At 31.8% G+C, this 22,911-nt stretch overlaps 1 protein-coding gene across 1 annotated transcript in view; it reads right to left on the reverse strand.

The window, feature by feature from the left end:
• Positions 1–21,619, reverse strand: part of pds5b (PDS5 cohesin associated factor B) — a 50,230-nt gene extending 28,611 nt beyond the window's left edge. Inside the window, exons 1-12 of the mRNA XM_073817265.1 lie at positions 21,357–21,619; positions 17,497–17,623; positions 15,324–15,527; positions 14,947–15,033; positions 14,758–14,855; positions 12,277–12,403; positions 10,975–11,055; positions 10,197–10,337; positions 6,662–6,777; positions 6,455–6,549; positions 4,737–4,882; positions 2,122–2,273 (exon numbers count right to left, since the gene is read on the reverse strand). Of these exons, the coding sequence (XP_073673366.1) occupies positions 2,122–2,273; positions 4,737–4,882; positions 6,455–6,549; positions 6,662–6,777; positions 10,197–10,337; positions 10,975–11,055; positions 12,277–12,403; positions 14,758–14,855; positions 14,947–15,033; positions 15,324–15,527; positions 17,497–17,604 (1,355 nt within the window). The 5' untranslated portion in view covers positions 17,605–17,623; positions 21,357–21,619. The remainder of the gene's footprint in view (positions 1–2,121; positions 2,274–4,736; positions 4,883–6,454; positions 6,550–6,661; positions 6,778–10,196; positions 10,338–10,974; positions 11,056–12,276; positions 12,404–14,757; positions 14,856–14,946; positions 15,034–15,323; positions 15,528–17,496; positions 17,624–21,356) is intronic.
• Positions 21,620–22,911: the final 1,292 nt, after the last annotated feature.

Here is a 22,911-nt window from a genome sequence, read left to right on the forward strand (position 1 = left end):
ACACACAATGTGCAATATGACGACTTTAAAATGCATCACATAAACAGACTCCAAGTCATGCATTACTAAATCTGTCTGGTGACATCACTGTTCTCTCTCTTTACGACTGGCCTTGTATTCAGGGAGCTCTGCAGAATCACTCAATGGAGGTTCAGCTGAGGATTTTCACAGTTCTCTTGTTATTAGAGAACTGTGAAAAAGTGCACAGACTTTTAGAAGACATTTTTCTATATTCTCATTCCATAAACATTCCCACTGGGTGTCTAAATGCATCTAAAAGTCACCTTAAGCTTTAAAGAAACTACCGAATTTTTAACATTGAGGGGGCAGATATCCGACATGTGTCGGCCATCAGTACCACTGTAGAACTTCCTTTGTAAACAGCAGCATCTCAAATCCTCCGTCCAGCAGTGGCCCTTAAATTCCAACAGCTTGTGAACGACCTTATAAAATCCAATTACTCAACAGAGCTCCTTCATACAGCAGATTCTGTTTTGTAACAAACTCTTACAGGCTTCACGCCTCATTCAAAGTCTGTCAGACACTAGCTCTTTTTCAATAGCATCATAAGTCAACACCGAAAAAGCAGGGCTTTAACTACAGGAAGCTGTGTCAATTTTTGGTACAGAAACTTTCACTGAATCTTGTGATTAGATTTTTTGGGCCTTTTTAGCCAGCCACCCAAGGGTAATTTCATATACTGAAGCACATTAAATATTTGATGCTAAAAGACTTTTACGGTTTACAGAGCTTAGGGCCTTCACAGAGACAGAGACAGATGTCTCAAGACACCCCTTAAGTAATATCTCAAGTAATAGGCACATTTTCAGTTGTATTTCCCCAAAAACACTTTAAAACACTTAAGATTTGGGCAATTTTAAATAAACACGGAAAATATTACTAAATCTGTGCCAATTACTTAAAATGGCAAACTATGATTTAAGGCTCCAGTATTTTAATTACACATACATAATCATGTATACAATCCATCAATCATCAAAAAACATTTCTACTAGGGTTCTATGAAATCTGTTTTATTTTTCTCAAATTCAGTTAAATTTTTCTGGATCCAGTTTTTTTCTTGTTTTCATTTTTCTAGACTCTATTTTAATGGTTAAATTAAATTTGATTTATCAAAAAGCATGTCTAAATAACTGAAAGCATGAAACTCACAGTATTCAACAGCAATTTATTAAAAGTTTAACGAAAATGTACATTTTAAGGCCCTATGAAATGTTTTATTTTCTTCTTAAATTCAATTTTATTGACCAAATTCTGTTTTCTGGATTCCATTTAAATGGTTTTGTGAAATATTATTAATCAAAAGCATCTCTAATTGATATTATAAATCAAAAAATTGTTTTTTTTCTTTCCATAAATACTGTGTTGTGTATTTACTATTTCTGCTACATAAATTCTGGTAAATATTCCTTTAAAGATAATGTTTTAATAATAATTGTAGTAGTAGTAGCAGTAGTACTATCATTACATTTTGTAATGTTTCTGTCATGGTTTCTGTCAAGTTAAACTGATCTTTTATTTTGACGGGTTGCTGTGAAGACCTACGTTTCTGTTTGTATATGAGAACGATAGTTTTTCTCAAAAGAAAGGGTAAAATGCACATGAAGTGTCTCTCAGAACAGTTCTAGAGATGTTTGTGTTCATGCACTCATATACTGAGATGCTTTAGTATGCGTATAATAAACTTAACCGCACGTCCGCACCATTCATTCACACAGAGACACGCAGAACATTCAGGATTCATATTTAAATGGTATTTTTGTGGCTTAATATTCACAGACACTAGTCCATATCATGTTTTAATTTAAATGTACTGACCTACTTTTGATGCATCCATCCAAAATTTGCCAAACTCCTTGATATCTGCTTTTTTTAATAACTGGATTCCACAATTCCATCCGTTTTCCTCATCGCGGAAATCATAGGGCCCTATATTTCTACCAAGACAAATCTATGCATCTTCCACTTAATGTCTAAGTACTGACTGAAAGCAGCACTCACTATTGACCCAATTTATAAACCATAAATAAACTTGAATTTAAAATAGCCAGGGATGTCATACAAGTATTGAAAGACCGCCGACTTAACAGCTTTACTCACCGGTCGTCGATGCTGTTCTGGTAGTAAATGTGAAGCAGTTTGTCTTTGATCCAGGAGATCTGCTTGGCCGCCTCTTTGCCGGCCTCCGCCTGTAAGGCGTACTTCTTATAGATCTGAGCCAGACCCATCATAGCCTCCTTACGGACCCGCCACTGCAAGATAACACAACAGGAAGCTCTACTCAGTGAGATTATGATGCTCCAGTGTAAAAATGAGCCGTTAAAGCCAGCAGTAATAAAAACGACTGTGTCAGCAGCCCATGTAAGAGAGAAAACAGATATGTTTATAGGCACAAAATGTTATGCTGTGTTGTGTTTTTACTTATGTTTTTATCTGAAGCAAAAAATACTTTAAAATATTAGAAGGCTGTGTACTTTTAAGAGAATGAACTAATCCCATAATGCACTATAAGTGTAGGCCAATTATTGCTGCAGATATTAAGTATTTTTATGGATATCGTTATCAGCCATTTTCAAAACCGATTTGCCAATAAAACAATTTGAAGCATTACAGAAAGATTTTGTCAGAGCTCTTGTTATTCTTCATTTTAACATTAATTTTAATTTTCATCCTGGCATTCACTATCAGTCAATCGTTTTTGAACAGTAAGATTATTTTTATTTTTTTAAAGAAGTCTCTTCTGCTCACTTGCATTTATTTGATCCAAAGTACAGCAAAAAGTGTTAAAATGTAAAATACCTTTACTATTTAAAACCAATATTTTTTTATTTGAATATATTTTAAAATGTAATTTATTCCAGCAGTCAAATCTTTTTTTAGCATCATTAGTGTAGCCTTCAGTGACACACAATCCTTCAGAAATCATTCTAATATGCTGATTTGCTGTTCAAAAAACATTTTTCATTATTATTTTCAATATTATCAATATTTAAAACAGTTGAGTACATTTTTTCAAGATTATTTGATGAATAGAAAGATAGAAAGATCAGCATTTATCTGAAATAAAAAGCTTTTGTAACATTATACACTATACAATTCAAAACCTTAGAGTCAGTATTTTCTTGGGCAGACAGAAATTATAGAAATTAATACTTTTTTAGCAAGGATGCTTTAAATTGACATTTGCAATGTTACAAAAAAAAACCTATTTTAAATTCTTCTGAACTTTCGATGCGTCAAAGAAACCGAAAAAAATACTAATCAGCTGTTTTCAACATAATAATAAAAATAAGAAATGTTTTTTGAGCAGCAAATCAGAATTTTAGAATGATTTCTGAAGAATCATGTGACTATAGTAATGATGCTAAAATGCAGCTTTGAAATCAAAGGAATAAATGCATTTTATTCCAATTCAAAAAAGAAAACACATATCGGTCAACCCCTAACCACAAGTGACGTAACCAAGTGAGCCATAACGATACAATATAAAGCACCTTTCAGTATGAAATAAAACATACACTGCCTTTCAAACATTTGGGATCTGTAAAATTAAAATTGCAATTTTTTAATTAAAATAATTTTTATTGTCTCTTATGTTCACCAAGGCTGCATTTATTTGATTTAAAAAAAAAAATACAGTAATATTGTGAAATACTATTTCAATTAAGAATAAGAATTTACTATTTTAATATATTTTAAAATGTAATTTATTTCTGTGATGCAAAGCTGAATTTTCAGCATCATTAATCACCAGTCTTCAGTGTCACATGATCCTTCAGAAAATCCTTCTCATATGCTGATTTTTTTTGCTCAAGCAATTACTCTTCTTCTTATAAATGTATTACATTTTTTTCAGGATACATTTTAATACATTTTAATACATTTAATACATTTTTTTCAGGATTATCTGATGAATAAAAAGTGTAAAAGAACAGCATGTATTCGAAATCTTTTGTAATCATTACAAAAAAGTACTTTTCACCCATCTTGAATTCATGAAAGTGTCTCTACCATGCCAACTACAATGTTGCCTTAGATAGGCAGTTTACTAAATTTTGGAACAGTGCTGCAGTACAACAGTAAAAAGGGAGACATTAAAGAAGAGAAATCACACTTTTAGTCTGTAGTCACATTTCGCCTCAACATGAATACGTCAAAGCAACGGCTGCTTTTGAGGTTTCACCAAGACATAAAAATGACAAAACATCCATTTAGCTACAGCTGAAGCTGAAAAGCCTGATATGACAGTTCCTGCATAAAACCACATCTTACGTATGGCAAGCAGAAGCAAACGAGGTGTAATAAGACAAAATGGAGATACGCCTAGACTACCGCGGTGTCATTTGTCCAGGAACACAGAGGGGCCTTCAATTAAATTCTCCCTGAAAGGGTTTTGAAAAGGCTGAGGAATGGTTATATGTGAGTTATAGTCCAATTTGTATTATTCCATCCCCTCTAGCTCGGGTGGCTAAAGGAGACTGCTGATTAAATTATAGTGAGAAGAAATGGAGTGTGTCTGGAAAGAAACAAGAAGCTAATGTATTCCAGCTCGGCTCTGCCCTCAATGCGGTGATGTCAAAGTCTCTGGTTCATTTGGGGTACTAATGGGAGAAAAGGCCCTCGGATATTATGCATGAAATAAAACGACTGCAGCACTAATAAAGAATGTTTAAGAGACAGCAAACAAACAAGCAGAAAGAGAGCCTGCCACATACCCTCTTATCCAGAGTCCTCTCCCTCACAAAGTTCAGCAGGTGATCATTGACCAGAGAGAGGTCCTTTTTGGAAGCGGTCACAATGGACACAATGACGTCGTGTCGAATTGCCTCCTCTGGGTCATGTGACCTTACTTTCAAATACTCTGCAGGAGAAAAAGAAAACATGCACAATTTGGTGTATAGTGCATATGCATTTTCACTGTGACATGCATTAAATATTTCAAAAAGGGATTTCATTTAAATAAATGTGAAGTAAATTCATTTTAAAATAAAAGAACAAATCTATAATTACAAAAGAAACACAACTATATTTATGAAAGTACATAAAAAGACCCCAAAAAAGAAAAAAAGGCTTAAAAAAAACGGTTTGCAGTGGATGGTGGTTACTATTTATTTGCAAAAAAAAAAAAATTAAATGTGCATTCTCTTTTTGCTGGATTTGTAATGTTAAAAATGTGTGTGTGTGTGTGTGTGTGTTATATATCCATTAAATAATATTTAATATTATTAATATATTATAATAAATAACTTAATAAATGAACAATACTTTATGTATATATATTTTCTTTCTTTTTTACACGTTGAAAAAATAACATTATATTAATACATTTTTAAATTAATAAAATACATTAAATTAATCGTTAATTTAATTAAATATTTTAATATATTATTTATTCATATTTTTTTATATTCAATACATAAAAATGTGTTTATTGTGGTGAATACTTTTTTACAATGTGTTTTTGCACCATTTTCCTTTTACTGTGTGCTGTAAATATTTATTTAGTTTAAAAAAAAAACATAGCTGCTCAAAAGATTAGGATTAGTAAGAAAAGTCTCTTAGGCTCATCAAGACTGCATTTATATGATGAAAAACACAGAAAAAAAAAATACTGCAAATGTTATTACAATATAAAATAATGGTTTCAATTTTAATATACAATAAAAAAAATTCTGTAATGCAAAGCTGAATTTTCATCAGCCGTTACTCCAGTCATCAGTGTCACATGATCTGCCAGAAAGCATTTTAATATGCTGATTTATTATTAGAATTATCTATGTTGGCAACAAATATTTTTTGGGACCTGTGATAGTTTTTTCAGGATTATTTGAGGAATAAAAATTTACAAAGAACAGTATTTATTCAAACTATAAATCTTTTCTAATAATATAAGTCTTTGCTATCACCATTTATCAATTTAACACATCCTTGCTGAATAAAAAAATAAATAAAATGCACTGACCACAAACTTTTGTTAAAAAAATATTAAAAATAAATGCTGTTATTTTTTACTTTTTATTCAAAGAATTCTGAAAAACAAGTATGACAGGTTCCAAAAATATTAAGCAACAGAACTGTTTCTAGCACTAATAATAAATCAGCATATTAGAATGACTTCTGAAGGATCGTGTGATGCTGAATACCACATAAATAAATTAGATTTTTAATGCATATTAAAATAGAAAAACGTTATTTCGCATTGTAATAATATTTCACAATATTACATTTTTTTCTGTATTTTTAATTAAACAAACGCAGCCTTTATGAGCATAAGAAACTTCTTTAAAATACATTAAAAATCTTATTGCTCCCAAACGAAGGCCAAAAACATGTATTAGGAAAGTACAGAGGGTCGGTTTCAGTTTAATGTTAACTTTTATGCTCAGTTGTGAAATATAAGGGTACTCAAAGTTAGAAAGAGAACAATTTGTACCTGTGAGATCTTTTGCCAGGTCTGGATGGTTCATCAAGCAATGGCTGGCAAACTTCACACATTCCAGTCGAACAGGGACATGGATGTCATTAAACCTAAGAAAACGCAGATGGTCAAAACCTTTCAGCTTGGTCTTGCTTTTGAAATGTTTCTCAGTTTGTGTAGAGAGAAAAACAGGTAATTGGACGTGTTGTGCGAGAGCTGTACCTCCCAAGGTAGCACTGCCAGAGAGGTTTATTCTGCGAAGCGAGCTCTGAATCCTTTGCACCAAACATCTTGGCCAGGAGCTTCACAACTTGCAGGCGCTCGTCGTTATCATTGCTCTACAAAACACACAAGAGTCTCCCGGTGACACAACTGCAGAAAGCGAGGCCCATGGTCATTAATTACAGCACAAAGATTGAATGAACCCATTTAGTTGATTTAGCCTCATAGTTGTTGAGCTTCGCATAAAAACAAAAGATAAAGGCATGACGTCAAATACGGTACAGCTCCTTACAGACCGATAACATTCATTCATACACTAATCGCAAACTTAACCTGCTTTTGTCAAAATGTATACAACATTTAATTACATGGCCAACACAAAAGAAAGCAATCGCCTTTGCTAGTTCTTGAAAAATGCTAACTGTGCTTTCAGGCCACGCTGGATTAAATCTCATGTGAAAGAAAGCGAAAGAAAGGATCGTTGACTCGGCTGAAGGGTAATCATTTTCATTCAGCATGTCAGCATCTTTTTGTTCAGAAAGGGTAGATTCATTCATTACAAACCTTCAATTTTTTAAACAGCAAAAACCACATCTATTAACTTTCAGTTAACAAATGAACCAAGTTTTCTATTGTCACAAAAACACAATGTCAGGTAAGCCACTGAAGGGTAAATTTACTTAGCCATTAAAACACTATGTGTGTCATCAGGTTCTGACCACAGTTAATATACTCAAGGTTTTCCAGAGGTTTTTTTACCCCCACAGGCTGCCAAAAGAGTCGTAAACAAGGTACTGCTTCTGTGATGTTGTGAGATGTTAATCATGAGCTATCACAGATGTCCTAAAGGCTCAATAAGGGTTTCATTACAGGGGTACCATGCATTCCTAGAAGCAGCCAAATATCCATCCAAAACTAGACCTCTAACCAGACTGTCATTAGAAGAGGACAAAGATTTAGTAGCCAACCTTCAAAAAATAGTTCCCCCAAAAATGAAAATGACCCCATGATTTATTTACACTCAAGCCATCCTAGGTGTACAACTTTCTTCTTTCAGATGAATACAATCAGAGGTATATTAAAAAAAATGTCCTGGCTCTTCCAAGGTTTATAATGGCAGTGAATAGCTGTTGGGATTTTGAAGTCTAATAAAGTGCATTCATCCATTATAAAAAGTGCTCCACACGGCTCCAGAGGGTTAATAAAGGCCTTCTGAAGCGAATCGATGTGTTTGTGTAAGAGCTTATGCCATGCCTATGTCCTAGGTCATCTGCTAACACTACTCTCTCAAGAACACTCGTACGAAAACCCAGAAAAACCCAGAACCCTTGACAGCTTGGACGACTTGAGAGTGAGTAAATCATGGGGTAATTTTCATTGTTGGGTGAACTATCCCTTTAATGTCAAGTCCTAGCAGCATTATCAATAAATAATAAGCATGCTATGCTGTCAAACATTTATTAATTACCAGTATATAAAGAGTAAAGATGTGAGGATAGTCACAAAAAGAAGCATTTTTCAATGCCAATATCAAGCAAGCAGAGGGGTCAATGGTAGGCTTGCCACGATAGACGGTGTTGACGGTGTTACCGGTTTTAAGACGCAACACCGGTGACATCACTTTTCCACCGTGACACCGTCTCCACTTTTTTTTTTTTTTTTTTTTTTAAGTATTCGTTTTTTTTATTAAATATTTATTTGAATTGAATGGAAAATATCATTCTAAATAATTTACTTAAGACGAGAGCATGCAGTATAATTAAAAACTGAACACGGCTACAATGCGTCATATTTCATTTATCACGTGAGGAGTTCGCGCTTACATATAATAAACAGCGTAAAAGTTAAGCATGTTTGGCCGAGCCCGGGGCACTCCCCCTGCCCAGGGAGAGGGATGCTGAAAACAAGAGATGATGAAGGTAAGACTGCTTGGCTATTTAAAGGGATTCTCTTGTAGTGCTTGGATACGGAGTATTGCTTATTGCTGATGGTGAATTGGCCGTGTTAATTATCTGTGCGAGGAGTCGAATTTACAGAAAGAGAATGGCGGACGATTTAGTGTCCAAAAGCACCTGTTTGGCAATATTTTGGGTTCAAAGTTTTTTTTTTTTTTGTAGTTTCGTTGTCGTCCATTAAAACAATTGACGCCGAATTGCCAATTCCCGCAAAACTGAAAGTGAAAGTATAATACGCACGCATTTATAAGCTATTTAAAAGCAGAAAAAAGAGCAAACCCCCACCCCCACGGTGATACCGGTATTACCGGTGTTGTCACGTGCCGATTAACCGGTGGGGAAATTTCCTCATCGTCACAACCCTAGTCAATGGCTGACATAATGTATATACAGTTGAACTCAAAGGTTTGCATCCCCCCCAGCAATGACTACATGATTTTGAGATCCATCTTTTCATACAGAGGACAACTGAGGGACTCATATGCAACGATTACAAAAGGTTTAAACGCTCACTGATGCTCCAGAAGGAAACTCAACGCATTAAGAGCCGGGGGGTGAAAACTTTTCGAATTTGAAGATCAGGGTAAATTTAACTTATTTTGTCTTCTGGGAAATGTGTAACTATCTTCTGTAGCCTCTAAATGGAAAAATATGTCAGGCAAAATAAGAAAAATGCACATCTCCATTCTGTTCAGAAGTTTCCACCCCCTGGGTCTTAATGCATTGTGTTTCCTTGTGGAGCATCAGTGAGCGTTTGAACCTTCTGTTATAGTTGCATTTGAGTCCCTCAGTTGTCCTCAGTGTGAAAAGATGGATCTCAAAATCATACAGTCATTGTTGGAAAGGGTTCAAATACACAAAAATGCTGGAACACCAAAGAATTTGTGGGACCTGAAGAATTTTTTCTGGAGAACAGCAGGCAGTTTAACTGTTCAGGACAAACAAGGGACTCATGAAAAACTATCACTAAACAAAACAAAAACATCTATGGATCATTCAGGTAACAACACAATACTAAGAATCAAAGGGAATGTAAACTTTTGAACAGGGTCATTTTATAAAACTACTTGTGGACTATATGTAAACATCTATTATCTGAAATATCTTAGTCAGGTCAGTACTAAATAAACAATAGCATGCATTTTGTATAATCCCTCTTATTTTGGTCAAATAATTCACATTTTACAGATTCTGAAAGGGGGTTGTAAACGTTTGACCTTAACTGTAATAATTCATAAAATCACATAATAAATCACATGCTAAGCAAGAAACTATATGTGTTTTTTCAGTGGCTAGTGCAATTAAATAAAGGGCCAATGGCTGCTACAATGAATATAAATTTTAAATAAAAATAAAATTAACAATAATAAATCGTAAAAAATTCTCACTATTTACCCAAAACAGAAAACAGGCATCATACATTTATAATGGCTGTTGTTACATTTTAGAACTGAAGGAAACTTAAAATAATAAACTTGATCATCATCAAATCAATCATGCATTCTTTACACAAGCAAAAAGCTTTATCTAAGATCCCCAAAGACGACAAAATGCCATCTATCATTACCAAGCAATCTTACCTTGAGCTTGAACTCCAGCTGCGGCAGGACGGACAGCAGTAGATGGCTGTCGATGTTGTAGAGCTCCAGGATTAAGTCAAAGACATGTTCTGACAGATCACTGACTGAAGTCTTCCCCAGCATCAGCACCTGGTTAAAGAACTGAGACACACCAAAGTGTGCATCACACACTGGCATCCATCAACGTCTACTGCACGTCACTAGAAAACGGCACCCCTCAGTGCATAACCGTCTGGCATCGGCATTTAACATGACGTCGATTAGAGATCAGTCTGAGAAAGCTGGTATTAGATCAAAATAAAAAAAGTAAGTGGCTTCATCTACAGGCGGGGGAGGCTGTCTCCAACTGAGCGCATGTACAGAATAAAAGTAAATCAGGCCTTGCTGATCTATTAGAGTTATTGAAAAGGATTCTCCTCCATGCTTATTCTCGCTATCTCTGGTGCTTTTAATGAGCACTGCAGGGAATAAGGTTCATAGCATTGCAGCACTGCACGCTCCTGCGGGTGTTACTGATGAATGTGTCTAAGCTCAACATGCCGTTTGAGCACGGAGAGCCGCTCTTGATCTCCGGTTAATGTTGCAAGCCTCAACGAGTTTTCGAAAGCAAAAGGGCTGGAGTCAAATCATGGAGGTTCATTAGGGATTACTCACGGTTTAAATAAATGAGAAGACGTTTCTCGTATCCTTGTAAGTCAGCATGATTTTGGCACAGCTGTCAAGAAGGTAGGTTGTACATTGTATGTAAAGTTAACTATAATCAATCACATCTACTCACGTTGGTAATGTACGGCTCTATGGCCTGAGCGGTTCTCTTCAGCAAGGCTTTGGCCAGATCGTATGCTTGCTTGTTGAGGTTCTGCAAGACAAGATGGAGAAATTAAAAATGTATATAATTTAGATAAGAATTAAAAAATTACACAAACAAACTAAATAATAATAATAAAAAAATACAACAATAACCATCGTTTAAAAAATATTTTATTTTAGCAATTTTTCTTTTTTTTTAGTGGCTAGTACCATTATTATATAAAGCGGCCAATAACTGATATAATGAATATATTCGTTTTAAAATTAAAAATAAAATAATATTTTTTTTAAATATAGAATATAAAAATAATTTTATATACAAAAATATAAAAAAAAAATTTTTTTTGTTTTATGTAAATCTGATGAAACATTAAATGAAACCTATGTTAAAAGCTAGAATAAATATATAAAAATCTCAAAATTAATTAATAATGTTTTGCTCAAACAATAAAACCTATTTTAAGGGCTATACAAATTTCATATCTTGCAATTTTTCTCATTTTCCTGACAATTTCAATTATTTTCCCCCTCTCAAATTATCAAAGCCAATAAATAAATTAATGAAAATAAAAATAAATCACACCACAAAAATAATTTGTAAAATAAATACACATTATGGTAGTATTTTTATACTGACTTTATTGCAAAATTACTGAACTTTAATAATTACTAAACATTAAAATCAATAATGGGGGGCTTAATTGTTATGAAGATGATACACAATTTTAATAAGCTCTAATTAGTTTGTTAAATATATAAAAATAGAAGAAAAAAAACAGTAAAATAAAGTAAAAAATATTTAACAATTTAAATTAAGCATTAAAAATTAAATCAGCATTAACTTTACATTTTTAAATGTGCATTTAAATTAATTAATTTTTTTTTTATTAATTTATTTAACATTAAGTTGAAACAAAACTAAACCTAGAAGGCTAAAGTTCTGCTAAATGCTGCATTGTCCCACCTACATTCAAATTAATTACATTAAATTCAAATGTAATGTACATTTACATGACTGCTCATAAGTAATGACTTCTTGAATGGCAAGTGTAAATGCATGAATACACTATTAAAGGCATATATGCCAGGCTTAAAATGCAATAATATACCTCTGTCTCTACACAGCGGTTGAAAAACCTGCTCTCTAATATATTATTATCATTAATATTTATATTATAATATTTTACCTTAGATTTTTATTTGTATTTATTTATTTTTCCCTTGGGTGACCTAGATATTTTTTGGTGAAATTTAAGTTAGTTCTCTGTACCTTGTGTGCTGGGACCAGGTTAACCAGAACAGTATCCAGGAGTTCCTGTGAGACAGAGTCGCCCTCGCAGACAATTGAGCTCATGAGATCCACCATATGCATGTGGACTTTCTGATTGTGTCCATTGCTAAAAAGAAAGAAAAAATGGTAAACACAAGAAGTGACCTAAAATCAGGTGCATATCAGGCACTTAAAGTAGAGTAGAGGAAGATGGGAAGCAAACGCAATGGGGCAGGGAAAACAGCTACACTTCTCTGTTTTTCCATTTACACATTAGAGGCGAGCTCTGCAGTGTCCCGCTCATAGAGGACATTTCCGACTGAGTGAACAACACTGGCTGAGATGAATCACCCCCATATGCAGCCTTTATAGCACACATGCAATGAAGGGTTTCCACCTGGGATTCGCACACATCATTGTCATCTGACCGAATGCAGGGAAATAATATCAGCAAGCAGGAGGCTGACAGCTCATTAGGACATAACAAATAGGCTGCAGCTTTACATTTACATCTCAAACAGAAAACAGTAAACCTAGGAGATGCTTAACCGAATTATGACAGTCGCTATTGCAAGAATCACTGTTGAGCCCTCGAAGCAAATGGCTGCACCAATACAAGACTACAAAAACAATGTGATGCATTTTATGCAATCATATTTTTGGTGATATAAATCACCAAATCTCTGGTGAAACATCACTCAAAACTTACCTGTATAAAATGTAATAAATGTGTTATATTGTTATATATTTATACTCTAATAAGTGTAAGATATATATGCTTTTTTCTAAATTATAATAGTACAATTTTAATATTATAATATTTAACCTTGTTTATATTAGAAAGAGTGAAAATATGTCTTAGATATGCATTATTATAAACTAGATAAAACACTTATCAGCTTATACAGCAATTAAGCAACACCTGAATCATTACACATATACACACGTGTGTGTATATATATATATATATATATATATATATATGCTTTTTAAATATTTAACCTTGTTTATATTGGAAAAAGTGGGGGAAAAAAGTGTGTGTATGTATGTGTAATAACAATCAAATCAAAATATTAAGATATTATTGTTTATGTTAACATCCATGTTAATAGTATAAAATAGTATAATTACTATAAATAGTCATTTTTATAAACATTGTTTTTACATTTTATTCATATTAATTTTTACACTGAAATTATGTTACTAAAATTACTAAAACTGAAATAAAATGGAAATATTAAAACAATTAATAAATAAAAATCACTAAGGAACAAACTTCCTAAAATTTCTAAAACTGAAATAAATTATCATCATTTAAAACAGAATTTTTTTTAGATGTAATATATTAATTAAAACATATCAAATTAATTATTAGTTGTGGTTATTGGCAGTTTTGATATGGTTTAATAAAGCTGAACCTATTAAAAATCACTTTTGACAATTGAAATAAAGCTGAAATAAAATTAAATATGAATGTTAAATTTAAAAATGTATACAATTTTAGTAAAGTTCTAAAATGGCTAAAACTAAAAGAGAAATATAAAAAAAAGACAAAAAGAACATAAAATGACTAAAAAATTACAAAGATTTCGTTCAAGTACTAAAATGTCTAAACCTGAAATAAAATAAACTGGAAATATTAAAACAAATAATAAATAAAAATCACTAAGGAACAGACTTCCTAAAATTTCTAAAACTCAAATAAATTAACATTTAAAAATGAAAAATGTTTAGATATAATATATTAAAACATTTCATATTGATTATTAATTGTGGTAATTGGCAGTTTTGATATGGTTTAATAAAACTTAAAATATTAAAAATCTTTTTTTGACAATTGCAATAAAACTGCAGTAAAATTCAATATGAATGTCAAATTTAAAAATGTATACATTATAGAACTTTACTAAAATTGACAAAAATAAAATGTTTACATATATATATATATATATATATATATATATATATATATATACATATATATAATACACAATACAAAAATATATATATAAAATATTTCAAATTAATTATTAATTGTGGTTATTGAAAGTAAAAGAGGAAATAAAATTAAATATAAATGTTAAATAAAAAAAAATGTATACAATTTTAGTAAAGTTCTAAAAATAATTTTAAAAATAAACAGATAAAAATCACTAAGGAACAAACTTCTTAAAAATGCTAAACATGAAATAATTTAAATAGAATATTTTAAATAAATGACAAAGGAACATAAAATGACTAAAATTTAACAAAACCGTAGTTCAAGTACTAAAATCACTAAAACTGAAATAAAATTACTAAAATAAATTACATAGAATATTTTAATTTGTTTAGATATAATATTTTGGCTATATCAAACGCTTGAATGGATAAACATAGGCCAAACTGATTACTTGGAAAAGTGAGTCTAAAAAAATAAATACATATATAACTAAAATCTGAAATTATCAAATGTCTTTTTTACATGAACAACAGACTCACTTGATCACTTGGAACAGAGTTCTGTAGAGCTGAGTAAAGATCTCATTGCTGTCCTCCAATTCAAAGCAGATGTTGTAGGACTTCACCCAAGCGATGTTCTAGAGAGCCAGAAAAGGAAAGACAAGGTCAGATACTGTTTCAACAAACTATTGTAAGACCTTGCTTCTATATATTAGCTGGATGTCATACCTCCAGTAGATAAAAATATCGATTAAACTGGGCGCTCTTGGTATCTTCCAACCCTTTCAGCTGTCGAGTTATGAACATGAAAATATCCTAAGTGGAAAAGAAGAGCAGAGAGTTTTAATATTTTAAGCACCTGTGAAGGCAATGCATGAGGAGACTGCAGTGTTATTTTAGTATTTCCTGCTGAACAGCTTGATCTGTTGCTGTCTTTTGTTCAAGGTGAAAAAAACAGACACATTAGTTTTATTGCATACTAATATAACTGACCATTTCTTTCTTAAAACAAATCACTTTTTTACTTAATGGGGCCATAAAAGACTATTAGGCTGGTCATGTGATGTAGTACTGCATTCAAACCAATAGATGTTGAGTTTTCCAACCTTAAGTTTATCAGGTGATGTGTACGGTGCCTCAGGAGCATATATGCGAAATATATCTGCAAGACAGCAGGCCACGAGTAGTCTGACATCTTTGTCTGGGTGTTTGAGGAAAAAATCCGAGGCGAGATGCAAGGCCAAGTTCAGATAGAGTTCCTTCTCCTCCTCTGAGTCCTGGTCCATGTCCATGAAGGTTTTCACCACCATCTGATTTTGAAAAGCACCATAGAGCCGTGTGTCAACCACGCATCCAGCTAACAGTGTGATGTAAGACACTCTAATGGGAAACACACTTTCACTTGGCAGTCTAACTTAAAAATAGACATAAGTGACAAAGCCACGGAGAGAGGAAACGCTATCTACAAGCTGTAAAAACAGCTTGAACTATGAGGAGATAAATTTAATTTTCATTCTGTGATAAAACCTCAGGTGAGGATTATAGATGAACAAATCTGAACACGAAAAGCTGCACACAAAATATTTCTGCTAAAGAAATAGGGAGAAAACGCGCCTAACAAATATGGATCAATCCGCAGAAATCCATAAACAAATTTTCAAATTAATTAATTGTGGTTATTGATAGTTCTGATACTGTTTAATAAAACTAAAACAACTCAAATTTGAAAATTAAAAAAATAAAAAAATAAAAAATTTTGATAACTGAAATAAATCAAGGATTACTAAAATTACTAAAACTAAAAGATAAACAAATATTTTGGGGGGGAAAAAACAAATGGAACATAAAATGACTAAAAATTGGCAAAAAATCTTGTTGACAAATGACTAAAACTGAAATAAAAGTTAAATTTAAAATATTAAAAAGCAAATTTTAAACAATTAAGAAACAAATTTCCTAAAATTACTAAAACTGAAATAAAAGCTAAAGGAACGAACTACCTAAAATTATTTCCTGAAATAAATTAAATAGAAAATTTTAAATAAATGATAAAAGGAACATAAAATGCCTAACATTTTCCAAAAAAAAAATAGTTCAAGTCCTAAAATTGCTAAAAATTAAATAAATTAAATAGAATATTTTAAATAAATGACTAAAATTTCTTAAAAAAAAAAAAAAGTTCAAGTACTAAAATTACTAAAACCGAAGTAAGCTAAATTTGACAAAAAATAAAATAAAAATGACTAAGCAACATAAAATTCCTAAAATGACTAAACATGAAATAAATGAAATTGAGTATTAATAAATGACAAAGGAACATAAAATGACTAAAATTGTACAAAAAAATATTTAAAGTATTAAAATCACTAAAACTGAAGCAAGCTAAATTTGATATTTAAAAAAAATAAACAAATAAAAATGACTAAGGAACGTAAACTTCCTAAAATTACTAAACATTAAATAAATTAAATTGAATATTTTTAATAAATGGCAAAGGAACATAAAATGACATTTTTTTTTACAAAAATATTAATCCAAGTACTAAAATTACTAAAACTGAAATAAATTAAATTGAATATTATAAAGAAATGACAAAGAAACATAAAATGACTAAAATTTTACAAAACAAATTAGTTCAAGTGCTAAAATTACTAAAGATGAAATAAATTAAATTGAATATTTTAAATAAATGTCAAAGGAACATAAAATGAGTAAAATGTTCCAAAAAATTAGTTCAAGTACTAAAATTATTAAAACTGAAGTAAGCTAAATTTGACAAAAATAATAATTAAATAAATAAATGACCAATGAACAAACTTTCTAAAATTACTAAAAATTAAATAAACAAAACTGAGTACTTTAAACTAAAGAAAAAGGAATATAAAAATTACTAAAATTTTTACAAAAAAATATTTCAAGAACTAAATTCATTAAAACTGAAATAAAATCTAATTTGAAATATTAAATAAATAAAATGACTAAGGAAATTAATCAGAACAAAGTAACATAAAATTAGTAAAATTCCCAGATTTCTGTTAAAATACTAAAATTACTAAAACATAAATTTAAGCTAAATAGGAATATTAACAAAAAGACAAAATAACATAACTAAAACTTAAAATTAAAATGAACAAATCAAAAAGAATCCATTTATAAATAATATCAAATAACACTGTGTTAATGGCATCAAGAGTTGTATGGACAATCTTCAGTACTCATTATTCATTGTAATTACATATAAGCCGTTTCCACTTGGGCAAATGACAGATTGCTCCTCACCTTCAGTCTCCGAACCATCTCCTCCTTGGAGATCTTATCGGAGATCTCCTTCACCCCCGGCGGGTAGGTGATTTTGCCATCCGTGGCTCGATTCTTGGAGTGAGCCATGCTCTCCAATCAGTGCTCGCTGCAAACGTGTCAAAAAAAAGGCATGAATATGTCAGTGCACAACAGGGAATTTCCATCAATTACTCTTTTGGAAAAGAATGTGCCGTTAAAGAAATGATCCAATGGCCTCTTAATATGGATTTGACTACACCCCAAAAAAGAAAAAGAAAAGTAAGTGACAAAATCAGTTTGTTCTTCAAAAATCGCAGGATGATGGCCAAACCCTCACCTCCTGTGGACGGCTAAATATTGACAGCGCTAAAAAACCCATTTTAAAAAGAGCAATCTCATGCATTTCATTGCCACAGAGACATTTCAATTCAAAGAAATGCTATACTTTCAATTCCAGTCGATGTGCACAGAGGTTTTGCCGATTAGCAAACTAAAACAACACCCACACATGAATTACAATACCAAGCAGATTAATCTAAACAGACAAGAGAAAAATGCTAATTAAAACAACTGCATAATAAGTGTTGCACATAATCATCAGCTGTAATTCATAATTATAAACAGCTAAATTAAGCCTACTGGCATAATGAAGAGTAAAAATTAAAGACCCAATGAAATCAACAGGAACCATCAACAGGAAACTGGAGGAGGATGTATTATAGGGCTTGTACATTTTAGCTTTGATTGGACAAAAAAAAAAAATTCTATATCCCTAACAATAGGGATGTAACAATATCAAAATCCTACGATACAATATCTCGATATGAGGGCAACAATACAATTTTATTGTGATACTTAAAAAAAAAGACAAATGAAGGCTTAGACAAAATGAATTTTTTTTTTTTTTTTTACAGTTTCACGTTAATTATTCTATCCAGTGCACTTTAAGAGTTCAAAATTAAGAGCTCCAACCCATGCTTTTAACTAAGACAACTTCAAGATAACTTAACTTTTTATTTGTGGTATACTGTCTCAGTCTAAATTACATTTACACTGGTGTTTCAGGACGCCAAAGAAATTAGAATATAACAATAATATAAATAATCTTATTTCACTGTTATTTCTATGAGAGTAATATAAACAACTGCACAGTAAAATAAATGAAAATGAATATTTCATAGCTATATTATTTTTGCTTTACACTACAGTAGGGAAATTACAATACTTCTTTCCTAATTTCTACACTCGAAAGATATTTTGAATTTGGACTGCAGTAACGGTACCCATTTAAACTGCTAGCTGCCAGCAATTCATACTGCACTTTTAAGCTTTGATTTTGACGAAAACGGCAGTAGAGCTTTTATTTTGATGGAACACTCCAGCTTCAGTGAAAACAGGCTTACAAAAACACCTCTTACTACAAATCTAATAAAATGCTGTAATCATCTGCTCAAAAATAAAGCTTAACTGGTGGCCTTTTTTTGTTCCCAAATGCGTTAAACTCACATCCTGTGCAATAAACAAGTTCACCGCATTCACTGTGAACTGAGCCGTTCTGAGGAGCGGAAAACACCAGATCACGAGCTGATTGCCTGAACGAAGTGCACGATTTGCTTTGAAACAGAGCAAAAACAGACTTCATGAAAGGATTAAATTTATATTGTGCTTTCAGTTTTAGTTTGACAGATACTGTGCCAAAGCATAATAGCCCAAAACACAACTTTTCAAATTTCAAAACCTCTGGTAGCCCTTTGGGCAGATACTCTTCAGATTTTAGTAGCCCAAAAATGTATTTAACTAATTTACATTTCAGCTAAAGGTTTTCACAAAAACAAAAAACCTTATAAAATGGTATTTCAGCCTTTATACCAATAAAAGGGATACATCAAGTATATAATTTATTAGATTTATTTAAAACATAAAAGAACAAAAAAAAAAAAAAAATTTGTCACGCACAGAATCTCAATATGTTCGAAACACCTTTCAAAATGCTTGCTATGGATACGGAAAATTTAACCCGATCTGAATTTTTTTTATGACGGATGAAAGTGTCGGAGGCAGGGTGTAAACATTAAGAACCAAACATGAGGTCGCATTTATTTTTTAAAATGCGAAAATCTCGGGTGAGAATTTCAAACTCAGTGTGCAAGGATCTTAAGCATACTAAAAAAAATTAAGAAGCCCAATAAACAGAGAGAAATCTGTCTTTTTAAACAGAAGAACGAATTCTGACATTTTATTCAAGAAAATTAGGTCAAAACATTTTTTAAATGAGAAATATACATGCATGAACCATTCAAGATCTGTAATATGAATTTTACAAATTAGGTCCATTTTTATTTCATGTGGACTTTAAAATTCTCTTTACAAAAAAAAACTAACTTTAGAAAACAATTACAATAATCAATTTCTGCAATAATAGATGGAAATATATAAAATAATTTAATTGTTAAATGTTAGAATATAAAATTAAAGACATAAACAGAACTACAACTAAAAGATAAACACACTCAAAAATTATAAATAAAAAAAATTAAATAAACTTCCTGCAATTACTAAATCTAAAATAAATTAAAGACAAATAAATAACCAAAAAACATAAAATTAGTACAATTTCCAGAATTTTTTAAAATACTAAAATTATGAAAACTTAAATTTAAGCTATATAGAAATATTAAAAATTACGAAATAATAAATTGTTAAATATTTTCACATACCAAAAACAAAATATAAGCTGACGCATTATAATTAATATATATACACACACCCACACAACATAGGTAATGGTCTACTAACAGTTAATACTAATTATTTTAACAATACACTTTAAATACACAGTATATGAATAAATGAGTCCAAATCCAAATAGATGCATTATAGGTGCTCTGCATTTCCCCTGAGGAAACCATGAAAGTTGTAACAAGACAATTACGCAAGAAATTAATAATGTAAGGTGAGGTAAAAACAGCTGTCATTTCTAAGCAGGTTCACCACAGTGCAAGTGTTTCACGATCCCTGCAAACGCTAAACACATCCAGCATTTTACAACACCTCTATGCATGCAATTAATAAACAATGCATCGCATTTCCAGCTATTTACAGACACATTACACCCTTACAACGATTTTGCACGGAAAAAGAGAGGCTTACACTCCGACAGCAGGTTGACTTTCTGAACTGATGTCTTTGTGCAGCACAAGCAGAACAAAATACGATCTTGATCACACAGCAGCTGTCATTTCGTTCCTTTGACAGTGGTTTATCCCATAGAAACCGAGATAACACCCCTAAGGGGGTGTTTACTAGCTAAAATTCATTGCACACCACTACAGCTCCTCTGTTACTATCTAGATCCAACGCACAACAGCACGTCTCACCTCGATATGCAACGGACTAAATGAACCCATAAGAAATATGAATGCAAACTACAGCAGTAGAATCCGAAATGTGTTTCGAATCAGATTTAAACAGAGGCTGAAGCGGTTTACGATCAGCTAAGCTAAGCTAACAGAGCTAAAACACAAACACTCATATGCATGTACACACACGAGGCATCAGGAAAGTGCACGGCCCTCTTTTGCAATGAAAACGGCCACAAAAACACACGTTACACGTAAACCAACAACGACTGTCAATGCCGTTTGCGTTCTGAGGAGAGAACGAGCAAATTTGGGGGGAAAGACAGTGAGAGTGAGAGTCGGATACCCTCGCATGGGTTAACAGAAGAATAGACAACCAACCGCTTAAAAAGCAAAAAGCACCTACTAAAACAGCCACGAAATACTAATTCCCGTTAACGGACTCCAATCAACGAGGGTCGATTCCACTCGCTTGCGGTATAAATTCAAGCAGACGTTTACCTTATTGGAAAAAGTGCGCGCTCCACTCGCTTCTCCCACCGCTGTGATCCTCCTGTCGGCTTCAAAATGGCGCCAATTTGTCCCTATCTGCACCAGTCAGTGCAGCTCCGCTCAATACAGATCCTTCGCTTCCCTCCTCCGCTCGAGTTTATTTATTTAAGGGCATGACTGTGTTTTTTGTGGATATATTGGCTGTTTGCGTTTGGAAAAAGAAATCAACTGCTGTAATAGTGATGTAAATGGCTGGTGTATAAACGAGCGTTTATGTTCAGGCGCTAGCGGGCTGGAGTGTGGGGCAACAGTGACACCTATAGGCTATGAGGAGAATGACAGCGGGTCTCCACCTTCACAAATGACAGTTACAATGGCTGGATAAAGGCACTGCACCAGTGTAGCTAAAAATAAATGAAATAAAATATAAATATTCGGTGAAAAATTCAATCTTTGTGTGTGACCCTAGACCACAAAACCAGTCATAAGGGTCATTTTTTTAAATAAATAAGCTTTCCATTGATGACTATTTGAGAATCTATCTCAACTGTTTGAATTTAAGGGGCAAAAAATCATAATATTGAGAAAATCGCTCTTCTTAGCAATGCATATTACTAATAAATACGTTTTGATATATTTATGGTAGAAAATGTATAAAATATCTTTATGGAACATGAACTAATTATTTTTTGGCATTAAAGACAAATCGATAATTTTCATCCATACAGTGTATTGTTAGTTATTGCTACACATATATACAAATATATATGTGTGTGTGTGTGTGTGTGTGTGTGTGTGTGTGTGTGTGTGTGTACATCTAAATTATATATATATATATATATATATATATATATATATATATATATATATATGAAAAAATAAAAGTCAAGGATTCATCATAAAAGAACATGTTAACATTTTTATTCGCAGAAACAATTGACTATTTGAAAAATATATAGTTTTCATAAAGAAAATTAAAGATATATTAGTTTTCTTTAGATTGTTTTGGTCTTTAACATTGTTTACATGAAAATGTAATTAATATATATAAATAATTTCCTGCCATTTCTCTTTACTGTTATGAATCTGAGGGTGCAAAAAAATCATAATATTGAGAAAATCACCTTTAAAGTTGTCCAAATGAAGTTCTTAGCAATGCATATTACTAATCAAAAAATACGTTTTGATATATGTTTGGTAGAAAATGTATAAAATATCTTCATGGAACATGATGTTTAAATAATATCCTTGGCATAAAAGATATATGTGTGTGTGTGTGTGTGTGTGTGTGTGTGTGTGTGTGTGTGTGTGTGTGTGTGTGTGTGTGTGTGTGTGTGTGTGTGTGTGTGTGTGTGGGTGGGTGTATAAATCTAAATAACAATAATAATAATAATAATATATATATATATATATATATATATATATATATATATATATATTTAATATGAATAATAATGAATATGAAATTATTCGCAGAAACAATTGACTATTGAAAAATATATATATATATATATTTCATAGAGAAAATTAAAGATATATTCTTTTTCTTTAGATTATTTTGCAC

The sequence above is a fragment of the Garra rufa genome, chromosome 14 (genome assembly GCF_049309525.1).
Source record: "Garra rufa chromosome 14, GarRuf1.0, whole genome shotgun sequence".
NCBI classification, from domain to species: Eukaryota; Metazoa; Chordata; class Actinopteri; order Cypriniformes; family Cyprinidae; genus Garra; species Garra rufa.